A 12,516-nucleotide genomic window follows, 5' to 3' on the forward strand; every position below is an offset into this window, starting at 1 on the left:
ACTGGACACTTTAAGGAAATGAAACACTGGACACTAAGGAAATGAAACACTGGACACTAAGGAAATGAAACACTGGACACTTTAAGGAAATGAAACACTGGACACTAAGGAAATGAAACACTGGACACTAAGGAAATGAAACACTGGACACTAAGGAAATGAAACACTGGACACTTTAATAGTGTCTCTGTATCTTGCATTACTCATCTCATATGTGTAAACTGTACTCTATACTATTCTACGGTATCTTAGTCACTTTAATTGTGTGTAAATATTGCATTACTCATCTCATGTGTAAACTGTACTCTATACTATTCTACGGTATCTTAGTCACTTTAATAATGTCTCTGTATCTTGCATTACTCATCTCATATGTATAAACTGTACTCTATACTATTCTATGGTATCTTAGTCACTTTAATTGTGTGTTAATATTGAATCACCCATCTCATATGTATATACTGTATTATATACTATGCCACAATACAAGCATTTCGCTACACTCGCATTAACATCTGCTAACCATGTGACAAATAAAATTTGATTTGATTTGACTGTATCTTAGTCCAATTCCTTACTTAGATGTACGTGTATTTTGGGTATATTTTGTGAATCTGTTAGATATTACTTGTTAGATATTACTGTACTGTCGGAGTTAAAAGCATAAGCATTTCGCTACACCCACAATAACATCTGTTAAACACGTGTATGTGACCAATACATTTGATTTGATTAGAAAGCACTGTGCATTTTTATGCAGAATATGTTTGTCAGTCCCAATGTGTACGTTGTGATGATGAGTGTGTGCTCTGTCTGTGTCATTTATCCCAACGTTAAGCAGTAGATCTGGGGGTCACCAGTTTCCCAGATTCCCACAGGGCTCTGTGAGTCACTCTCCATCACCCCCCACATGTTCCCCTGAGACATGACCATTGTCCACCAGCATTAAGAACCCAAGCACCCCCATTGGCTACAGACTGAGAAACTCCTACAAGCCCAGTACCCACACATTCATATGCAGATTTGGGACTATATATAGGAGAGAAGAAGCCAGTAGAAATCAGATGTTTTCTACACAGAGGCCTTTACAGCACAGAGATCCAGCCATGGCACCTACAATCACTTCAGCTATGATCTACTCTAAGAACCACCTGACTCTGACCAACAAGGTAAACTGAGATAAAAATTTGCTTTATGACTTGTTTCTTGAAAATAGTTGTCATAATTTTATCTCACCTCTAATACATTCTAGAATAATGTTATTAAAGACTCTCCTTCTTGCAGCTAAGAAAGCCAGTGGTGGAGAAGTTACGCAGAGATCGTATCAACAGCTGCCTTGAGAAGCTCAAGTCTCTCCTGGGTCCAGAGATCCTCAATCAGCAGCCTGACTCGAAGCTGGAGAAAGCAACCATCCTGGAGATGACAGTTAGCTTCCTGAAACGACAGCAACAGTATCAACCATTGAGCTCCTCCTCCTGCTCAGCACCTGACAATCAGGGTTACTCCAGGTGTGTCCAAGAGATTGTGCACTTCCTGTCCAAGGATGAGGTGACGACAGAGTCCCAGAGAAGACTGCTGAGCCACTTCCAGAGCCTGCAGCCATCATCTGATAAGAACAGGAGGGAGAGTGACCTGCTTCAGTTGAGCACCCCAGCCCAGCACAGCATGAGCAAAGAGAAGGGTCCAGTCAACAGCGCCCTCTGGAGGCCCTGGTAGAGTCCTACAGACTGGAGCTTCATTCTCATGCAGGACATTTCCCAGTCCTTATTACAGAGGAGTTCATCCACATTTTCTGCATTTGCAGGAGTTTATGTTAATTTGTAATGACAAAATGCATTGAACAATATCAGTATTTGAATCTTCCTCTCTTGATTACAAGAGGATCAATAGCATATTCTGTTTTATATTTCATTGTTATGAAGTGAATATACTGTGTATTGTTTCCTGTGGGAACGTTTTAATAATTTATGAAATAGTGTTCACTGTCTTTCTAGCGGAAAGATTGTGATTGAACAATGTTCAATCCTATTTGTACTGTTTTGATATCGAAATTGAATATCTTAATGGCAAAACATGCAAACAGTATCAGACGTCATTACATTTATGTAGACGCTGTTATCCAGAGCGACTTACAGTAGTGATTGTACACATTTTCTTCTTTATACTTGTCCCCCGTGGGAATCGAACCCACAATACTGGCGTTGCAAGCACCATTCTACACCAACTAAGCTACACGGAACATTATCGCTTTCCCCTGAAAATTATATCAGCATTTTAGACAGAATAATACTTCCTCTCGATGGTGAGAGGAGTTAAAACGTGTAGACCTACTGGTTTGTATCGCTATGTGAGTGTATCACATTCCTCGCCTTCTGAGAAGGTATTGTAAAGATTGAAAACATGTTTTCAAAATTAATGTAAATCTTCAAATCAAGTCGATGCGAATAAAAACAATCATCGAAAACAATTCATGTTTGTTTGATTCATTACACTCCGTTGAAATGTGAAATGTCTAAATCTTTCTAATTAAACTGGTTTCCAGATATAGTACAGTAGCCTACCTATATCTACCTAAATGGCTTTCATATTTCATAACAAAAAAAATCATACCATACCAACTGCTAAAATGTCTCCAAAATGTCAACATTCAAAGGCCTATTTATTTTTCTGCAACAACACGCACACTCATGACACATTGTAGCCTATGGAAGTAAGTTTCAGTGACTTCTAGGCCTTTTAAATTAAGACGACTTGAGACAAAACCAACTCGGTTTAACTTAATGTGTTCTGCTGCTGAGCCTGCCTCTCACCAGTGAGAGACAAACATGACAGATACAACTCAAAAGTTGCCAACTAACTAGGCCTACCTAAGTATTCAAATTGACTGAGTTCAAGAGATGACAAAATTAGGTAGTTTGATGTGCAATTCATTTCAAATTAAAACATTGATAAGAGACTCAAAATAAAATGTAAAAGTTTTTTTTTTAACTGCTCCGAGGGGACTTTTTCGTCATTAGTCACAGAGGAAACAAATTCATATGCTGCATTCTCGTGAGTGATTATTAATTGAACTATGTTTACTTGTCAATTTGCTGGTCAGTAATTACTGCTAATGCAATTAATTATTTAAAGTAGTATTAATAATGCAATAATTAATAATGAATTAGTCATTAATGCCAGTTGTTACTATTAATAAGTACTGATGGAAATTATGTCACCGTTAGTGCTCAACAGATACAGTAGACTGGTTGCGCAAAAAATACGCTTGCTTATCCTACATGTGGTTTCCTGTAGTTCCCTACTTAAAAGTGATGCACATAATACAATATAATTAAGAGTCCTATTCTCTACCATTATCTCCTAGTGCACTTCCCCTGATGGATTAAAGGAATGAACTGGTGTAAAAAATATGGAGGACCACCAGTCCCATGCATGTCAATCCATGAGAACAAGTCAAACCTTTGGGGGAAATGGTAAGACCTTCTTTATGTGAAGTACCATAATGATGCTTTGGACCTTTTTGCAGTGTATACGTTTTCGTGGAAGTACATTCAAATAATCAGAAGATGTACTTCTGAATCTTGTGAGTTTCAATATGCTGGTAATGAAACCAGTAAAATTCAGTATTCATTTCAGACACTAATCACCAGTGGTGGAAAAAGCACCCAATTGTCATACTTGAGTAAAAGTAAAGATACCTTGTCACGAACCCCGCTTCCTGAGTCTGTGTTTGCCTGTGTTTCTGTCCTGGAGTGTGTTTCCGGTGTCCTGGAACGCACCCTGTCTGGTTGCCGGGCAAATTAGCTTGTTGGGAGATCGATGTTCACCCGCACCTGTATCCCATCAGTAATCTGCACACCTGTCCTGATCATCACCTCTCCCCTTCAAAAGCTCTGACCTGACATCCATTCCCTGCCGGATCGTTAGCCATGAACAGTATGTTGTGCCATAGTATCAGCCTCAAGTTGGATAGAATTTGTTTTGTTGTTTTGTACGTCTTGCTTACCTTCAACTTACCTTCAACTTACCTTCAACTTACCTTCAACTTACCTCCGTTTGTTCTGTCTTCAGTTACTCACCCGGATCATTTACCCCATTCCCGCCTGGTCATCGGAGGATTCCGCTTCCCCATTGGATCCACCTATTTACTCCCATCAACTCACCACCGCTGCCCGCTACGCCACCTGGATGTATCTACCCACTCACATTCACTTGTAAATAAATACTCACCTTCTTCCTACTCTCCTTGTCCTGGTCTGCTTCTGGGTTCGATTTTGAAGAAAATTACTCAAGTAAATGTGAAAGTCACCATGTAAAATCCTACTTGAGTAAAAGTCTAAAAGTATTTGGTTTTAAATATACTTAAGTATAAAAAGTAAAAGTATAAATAATTTCAAATTCCTTATATAAAGAAAACCAGAAGGCATCATTTTCGAATAAAAAATGAATTACAATTATGGACAGCTAGGAGCATGCTCCAACACTCAGACATAATTTACAAACAAAGCATGTCTTTAGTGAGTCTGCCAGATCTGAGGCAGTATGGATGACCAGGGATTTTCTCTTGATACATGTGTGAATTAGGCAATTTTACTGTCCTGTTAAGCATTCAACATTTAACAAGTACTTTTGGGTGTCAGGGAAAATGTATGGAGTAAAAAGTACATACTTTTCTTTAGGAATGTACTGAAGTAAAAGTAAAAGTTGTTAAAATAAATAGTAAATTACAGATACCCCCCAAAAACTACCTAAGTAGTACTTTCAAGTATTTTTACTTGAGTACTTTAGACGATTGCAAATCAAAGATAGGAGGAATAGACAAAGAAAAGTATGTTGGATTTTGTCTGCAATTTAATTAGCTGACAAAGTTAGACAACAATATTAACAAGAATATAAATCCTCTTTGGATAAGATAAAGATCAAATAAACATTTACCTTGTGTATTTTCATGCACAACAATGCACTGTTCCTTTACAGAAATAAAGGTATGCATGTTCATTTATTTTCTACCGTTATTTGAGGCAGCGTTTCACCTTGAACCAGATCTCAGGGTATTTAGTTAATCATTTCACAGAAAGAGTAAGGCAGTAAACTTCTGCTTATATAAATACATACAATGCATTTCAAATGATTCTGCAACTTTACATTTCATGTAAAACAACAGAATAGGTTCCAGACCAATCTCTAACAGTCTGGTCCAAATGGGACAACCAGCCAATCACCATGGTGGGAATATTTTCCCAATGTAGATATGGCGCTCTGATATATCCAAGCTGAATTTGCACATGAACAGTATATTGTGCTCTGTTCATCATAGGCTCAGTTCATGCCCGCTCCACAGGTTTGTATCTCACGCTGCAGTGATCATTTTGTCTCAGACCCTAGTCTCAGACCAAAATGTAACCCCTGACCTATAATCTCCCCATCCATGCATCTCTCTCAGTTCATTGTTCGAAGCAGAGTGGTACAATGTCCTCTGGAGTGGGAAAGAGATGCAGCATGTCCCTGGAACATTTGGAATAACTGGTGGGTGACAGTAAGGCCTTCTTCCGAGTGAAAAAAGACACAGTCTTCGCCAAAATAGGAGATATAGGAGATGTAGGGATCCTATTCTGGAGATGTTCTATAATAGCTATCTTCAGTTTCTCCACACCACTGCTGCATTTCCTCTCCAACAGAGAGAGTTTACACCTGAAAAACAAGACAAGACAGTCATGAACACCTCTTCTCTCACACACCGTTTCTATTCATTTTAATACCTCATGACCTAAAGTATTTCAGTGTAATTTAACCTGATCTTAACTAATATGCTGATCCTTCACGTTCATGATGTCCTAAGAGCGATGTCCATGTAAGCTGGCATTTTCAAATATTGGTCTTGAGTTAGCAACTCGTCAATAAAGTAGAGATGATGGTCTTGGTAGGTCTTGCCCGAGAGTTTGTGTTGTTGTAGCTCCTCTGCTGTGTAGTGTTGCCTCGGGTCTTGGGCCAGCTGATGCTCAGTGAGTCGTTGTTAGTGAGCTCTGCATCTCCACTCTCTATTTATGTGCCTACTTCTACACTGTCTCACACTATGCAGCCAATCAGATGGTGGGACAATATTCAGTGGGAATAATAGCTGATTCCTCACAGGACAGGTGGGATGTTGTTCTTTATGCCAAAGAGGTCGGCCACGTTAGTCGCTGGGAAAGTGTCTGTGCCCATGTGTAATCAGAAATATCATTTCCCCATGTTGAGTAGTGATATAAATCATCATATTGCAAATATAACAAATATGTTAGGATCACAAGTCTTTCTGTTCATTGCAACACATAGACGCATCAAACAAAACACAACACACGTTTCTATTTATAATATGGCCATTTTACGGGAGAAAAGTTATGATAAAGACAGTGTGCAGCACATACAGTGCCTTGCGAAAGTATTCGGCCCCCTTGAACTTTGCGACCTTTTGCCACATTTCAGGCTTCAAACATAAAGATATAAAACTGTATTTTTTTGTGAAGAATCAACAACAAGTAGGACACAATCATGAAGTGGAACGACATTTATTGGATATTTCAAACTTTTTTAACAAATCAAAAACTGAAAAATTGGGCGTGCAAAATTATTCAGCCCCCTTAAGTTAATACTTTGTAGCGCCACCTTTTGCTGCGATTACAGCTGTAAGTCGCTTGGGGTATGTCTCTATCAGTTTTGCACATCGAGAGACTGACATTTTTTCCCATTCCTCCTTGCAAAACAGCTCGAGCTCAGTGAGGTTGGATGGAGAGCATTTGTGAACAGCAGTTTTCCGTTCTTTCCACAGATTCTCGATTGGATTCAGGTCTGGACTTTGACTTGGCCATTCTAACACCTGGATATGTTTATTTTTGAACCATTCCATTGTAGATGTTGCTTTATGTTTTGGATCATTGTCTTGTTGGAAGACAAATCTCCGTCCCAGTCTCAGGTCTTTTGCAGACTCCATCAGGTTTTCTTCCAGAATGGTCCTGTATTTGGCTCCATCCATCTTCCCATCAATTTTAACCATCTTCCCTGTCCCTGCTGAAGAAAAGCAGGCCCAAACCATGATGCTGCCACCACCATGTTTGACAGTGGGGATGGTGTGTTCAGGGTGATGAGCTGTGTTGCTTTTATGCCAAACATAACGTTTTGCATTGTTGCCAAAAAGTTCAATTTTGGTTTCATCTGACCAGAGCACCTTCTTCCACATGTTTGGTGTGTCTCCCAGGTGGCTTGTGGCAAACTTTAAACAACGCTTTTTATGGATATCTTTAAGAAATGGCTTTCTTCTTGCCACTCTTCCATAAAGGCCAGATTTGTGCAATATACGACTGATTGTTTTCCTATGGACAGAGTCTCCCACCTCAGCTGTAGATCTCTGCAGTTCATCCAGAGTGATCATGGGCCTCTTGGCTGCATCTCTGATCAGTCTTCTCCTTGTATGAGCTGAAAGTTTAGAGGGACGGCCAGGTCTTGGTAGATTTGCAGTGGTCTGATACTCCTTCCATTTCAATATTATCGCTTGCACAGTGCTCCTTGGGATGTTTAAAGCTTGGGAAATCTTTTTGTATCCAAATCCGGCTTTAAACTTCTTCACAACAGTATCTCGGACCTGCCTGGTGTGTTCCTTGTTCTTCATGATGCTCTCTGCGCTTTTAACGGACCTCTGAGACTATCACAGTGCAGGTGCATTTATACGGAGACTTGATTACACACAGGTGGATTGTATTTATCATCATTAGTCATTTAGGTCAACATTGGATCATTCAGAGATCCTCACTGATTCTCTGGAGAGAGTTTGATGCACTGAAAGTAAAGGGGCTGAATAATTTTGCGTTTTGAGTTTTTGATTTGTTAAAAAAGTTTGAAATATCCAATAAATGTCGTTCCACTTCATGATTGTGTCCCACTTGTTGTTGATTCTTCACAAAAAAATACAGTTTTATATCTTTATGTTTGAAGCCTGAAATGTGGCAAAAGGTCGCAAAGTTCAAGGGGGCCGAATACTTTCGCAAGGCACTGTAGGTGCTTGGATTACCTGTCTTTAGACTGATAGCCAACTATTAAGTCAAAATCATGACTTTAACCAAGATGCACAGACATACTTCAGTCCAATATTTTGCTACGTGAAGGTCTTGACTACGTAAATAGGCAAAATTATTCCAATATCCTAATGTGTCAATTATCTCAAATTTGAACATTTATATATGATAAATTGAAATACATATTAATCAGCAAGGTTGTTTGTTTGTTATTAAAGAAAAAAAACATTTTGAAAATGTTGTATTTGTACAAATAGAAATGACTGATCTGTTTGTATTTGGAAGAGTCTCTTTCTGAAGTGAATTATAACTGATCCAGATGGTTTGCCCTGTAAGCCACTCTGTGTCCCTGCATGGGAACAGCCAGTGTGTCTTTGTGAGAGCAGACACACTTCTACAGTATCTCAGGGCTAGCAGGCTGCAAACAGAAGTCGGAGAAGCCGTGTGTCCCTGCATGGGAGCAGCCAGTGTGTCTTTGTGAGAGCAGACACACTTCTACAGTGTCTCAGGGCTAGCAGGCTGCAAACAGAAGTCGGAGAAGCCGCGTGTCCCTGTGGCTCCCAGCTCCAGAGAGAGGAGAGCATGTGACTGGGGCATACTCAGCGTTGTGCAGAGAGGCAGCTGTGCTTTGGAGCTCACTGGAGGGAAGTGTGCTGCCTGGGGCTTCTGGGAAACCTGAGTTCTGAATGGCCTCCAATCTGATCCGTACAATGTCACTGCGTCAAACATCTTTCAGTGAAAGCTACAATATTATGAGTACCAGTATTTTATAATGTGTTTTAATTATTAGCCACAACACCTTAAATCACTTCAGCAATGATCTACTCTAAGGAGCACCTGACTCTGACCAACAAGGTAAATTGAGATTCAAATTCAAGGAATTTAATTTTATTAGATTTTAAAAAATGTGTTTCATTAATGTCATATACCAGAATAAGGTTATTAATGACCCTCCTTCTCTTCTTGTAGCTGAGAAAGCCTGTGGTGGAGAAGTTGCGCAGAGATCGTATCAACTGCAGCATTGAGCACCTCAAGTCTCTCCTGGGACCAGAGATCCTCAATCAGCAGTCCAATCCAAGCTGGAGAAAGCTGACATCCTGGACCTGACAGTTTGCTTCCTGAGACAACAGCAATAGTACCAGCCAGTGAACTCCACCTCCTGCTCAGGACCTGTCAATCAGGGTTACTCCACATGTGTCCAAGAGATTGTGCACTTCCTGTCCAAGGATGAGGTGAAGGCACAGTCCCAGAGAAGACTGCTGAGCCACTTCCAGAGCCTGCAGCCATCCTCTAATAAGAACCAGAGGGAGAGTGACCTGCCACAGCTGAGCTCCCTAGCCCAGCGTAGCATCATGTGCATCAGCATGATTACTACCTCTGAGGGTTTAGAGCTTGAGGTAGTCACCTAATACAAGTACTTGGGAGTATGGCTAGACAGTACACTGTCCTTCTCTCAGGACATATCAAAGCTGCAGGCTAAAGTTAAATCTAGACTTGGTCTCCTCTATCGTAATCGCTCCTCTTTCACCCCAGCTGCCAAACTAAATTTGATTCAGATGACCATCCTACCCATGCTAGATTACGAATACATAATTTATAGATCAGCAGGTAAGGGTGCTCTCGAGCGGTTGGATGTTATTTACCATTCGGACAGATTTGCCACCAATGCTCCTTATAGGACACATCACTGCACTCTATACTCCTCTGTAAACTAGTCATCTCTGTATACACGTCACAAGACCCACAGGTTGATGCTTATTTATAAAACCCTCTTAGGCCTCACTCATCCTCCACATACAACACCCGTTCTGCCAGTCACATTCTGTTAAAGGTCCCCAAAGCACACACATCCCTGAGTCACTCGTTTTTTCAGTTCGCTGCAGCTAGCGACTAGAACGAGCTGCAACTAACACTCAAACTGGACAGTTTTATCTCAATCTCTTCATTCTTAGACTTAATCATGGACACTCTTACTGACAGTTGTGGCTGCTTCGCGTGATGTATTGTCTCTACCTTCTTGTCCTTTGTGCTGTTGTCTGTGCCCAATAATGTTTGCATCATGTTTTGTGCTGCTACCATGTTGTGTTGCTACCATGTTGTGCTGCTACCATGTTGTGTTGCTACCATGTTGTGTTGCTACCATGTTGTCACTCTGGGATTAGCAATATTTGATCTATTTTAAGATCATACCTTGGTTGTGAAATGTCATCGCTATTATAATTATGTGTATACTTCATATGAAAGGAAACTGTTCTGTCTTATTGTAAAACCTCTTGTTTATTTTAAACAATATGTTGTCTTTTATCAAGACAGTAATTGTGTGTTATATAGCCTACTACTCTCTTAGAGATATGTCCAAGTTCTTGTTGTGATGTTTAATCACTATTTCTATTGAAATATTTAACTTAAATTAAGGCTTTCAAGGATGTCAATCTGAATAAATACACAAATTATAAAATTACATTTCTCATTTGTTACTCTATTCTACTCTTGACAAAGACATCCTTCCATCACAGTTACATTACTGATTTGTGAAATTCCACATGTAGAACCAAAAAAGCCTACTATGACCCATTACTGTAAACAAGGATATTGAATACAACACTGAATACAAATTCATTTGTACGTCTCTTGGTGCTTCATTCAAAATCTACCACGTAAGATAAAAGTTAAGAGACATTTTTATCGACACAGAATTGTATGATATTCATTGTTTTATTTGACATGTGAAATTGACTATAGAGAGATAATTCATCATAAATGCGAATTCCCCAGGAAGCATGAGAGATTTTTTTTACTGATGCACCTGTATTATTTTTTGGGATAATCAAAATGTATTACAATTGCATATGTGTTTGTTTAGTTTGGTTATCAGTTGGACCCAAACTGCTGCTGTCATCTTAGTTCTCTGAAAATGTAGGGCATCTATGCCACTCAAACTCAAAAGCTAATGTTATGTGTAATAAGACACACTTCTATTGTTCCTCCATTGAAAGCACTGAATGGAGAAAGTGTGGGAAACCCAGGAAAACTCACTCACAGAGCTCCTTTGGGACAATAGACTGGGACTTTCAGAGGTTAGAGGGGGAGACTGGGTCTCTATGGGGAAATCATTGGATCTATTGCTAATGATCCCATAAATGTTCAGTATTTGGGTCTTGGGTATAGGCAGAAGACACCTACAATAAGGCCTAAGTACATAAGTAATGGCATAAAGCCATTTGTATGTGGGACATGGTTGAAATGTGCAATTTTGTTTCTGTACAGTACACAAACACACACTCAACTTGAATTGATTCTCTGTAACAGTGAGTCTGTTTCCTATGATCAATATTTAAATAATGAGCTTTACCCCCAGGGGCTCGACGGGAACTGTTTGTTTAAAGCCTCCTTACGTTTATCACCACCCTGATCAACAAGTCCCTCCTGACCATAGAGGTGCCATCGATCTTCAAAACAGCTGCTGTCACCCCTTTACTGAAGAAAACCAACCTCAACCAGGACATCCTATCCAACTACAGGCCCATCTCCAACCTCCCCTTCCAAATCCTCAGAGATTATAACATCAACTGCTAGGCTACCAATACCCAGGTCTACATTAACACCAAACCTGACACCATCTCTGCCTTAGCAAAGCTCAGCAACTGCCTAGAGGGCGTCAGAAAGAGAACTTCCTCCAGTTGAACAGTAGCAAGTCTGAGGCTATGCTTATTAGGACACCCAAGCAGGTCACCAGTGCTGGAAACATCTGCCCTACAATCAATGGCCAGGCCATCCACCTGTCCCCTGTCATCTCCAACCTAGGAGTCTAGTTTGATCCTTCTCTGTCCTTCTCTGTCCTTCGATGCCCACATAAAACAAATATGTAAAACATAATTCCTGGGTTATACCATCACTCTCCCAGCCAGATGCAGAAAAGCTCATCCACGCCTTCATCTTCTCTTGGATCGACTACAGCAATGTACCATTTGGGGACCTCCTAGCCAAATTACTACAGAGGCGCCAACTTATCCAGAACAGTGCTGCCAGGGTCCTGACCAGGACCAAGAAGTCAGACCACATCACACCTATCCTGGCCTCCACTGGCTACCGAGCAACTACAGGATCGACTTCAAAATTCCCATGCTTTTATTTAAGGCCCTGAATGGATTGAGCCGCACCTACAACAGTGACCTCATCTCAATCAGTGAGCCAACTTGCAGTCTCCGGTCGAGCCACTTCCTACTGCTTCAAGTCACAACTCCGAACTGTAGAGGACAGAGTCTTCTGCTCCCTTGCCCCTCGCCTATGGAATGCTCTCCCTGACTATCTGAGAGCCGCTCTATCACTCAGAACTTTTAAAACCTACTTCTACAGACTGTCTTTTTCATAGTCCTAGGCCCAATCTAAAATATATTTAGCAACTAGCCCACTTTTGCTATTTTACCTGCCTTGATTCTAAATATGTTGTTTATATTGTATATATAGT

The 12,516-nt window shown here is 40.3% G+C and overlaps 1 protein-coding gene and 1 pseudogene across 1 annotated transcript; both read left to right on the plus strand.

Moving 5' to 3' along the window:
• The first annotated feature begins 1,065 nt into the window (after nucleotides 1–1,065).
• Nucleotides 1,066–2,465, plus strand: LOC109906500 (transcription factor HES-5-like). Its single transcript, XM_020504251.2, has 2 exons — nucleotides 1,066–1,169; nucleotides 1,285–2,465. The coding sequence occupies exons 1-2, from the start codon at nucleotides 1,107–1,109 to the stop codon at nucleotides 1,714–1,716; spliced, it is 495 nt and encodes a 164-aa protein (XP_020359840.1). The 5' UTR covers nucleotides 1,066–1,106; the 3' UTR covers nucleotides 1,717–2,465.
• A 6,269-nt stretch (nucleotides 2,466–8,734) lies between these two features.
• LOC109875104 (transcription factor HES-5-like) lies at nucleotides 8,735–11,860 on the plus strand (annotated as a pseudogene).
• Nucleotides 11,861–12,516: the final 656 nt, after the last annotated feature.

This window comes from Oncorhynchus kisutch, linkage group LG1 (assembly GCF_002021735.2).
Source record: "Oncorhynchus kisutch isolate 150728-3 linkage group LG1, Okis_V2, whole genome shotgun sequence".
Lineage (NCBI taxonomy): Eukaryota > Metazoa > Chordata > Actinopteri > Salmoniformes > Salmonidae > Oncorhynchus > Oncorhynchus kisutch.

Excerpts from the sequence above, each read along its gene's own strand:
- LOC109906500 (XM_020504251.2), top strand. The coding sequence starts at position 1,107 with ATGGCACCTACAATCACTTCAGCTATGATCTACTCTAAGAACCACCTG. Across the intron at positions 1,170-1,284 it reads ACCTGACTCTGACCAACAAG|CTAAGAAAGCCAGTGGTGGA; the intron begins GTAAACTGAGAT and ends TCCTTCTTGCAG.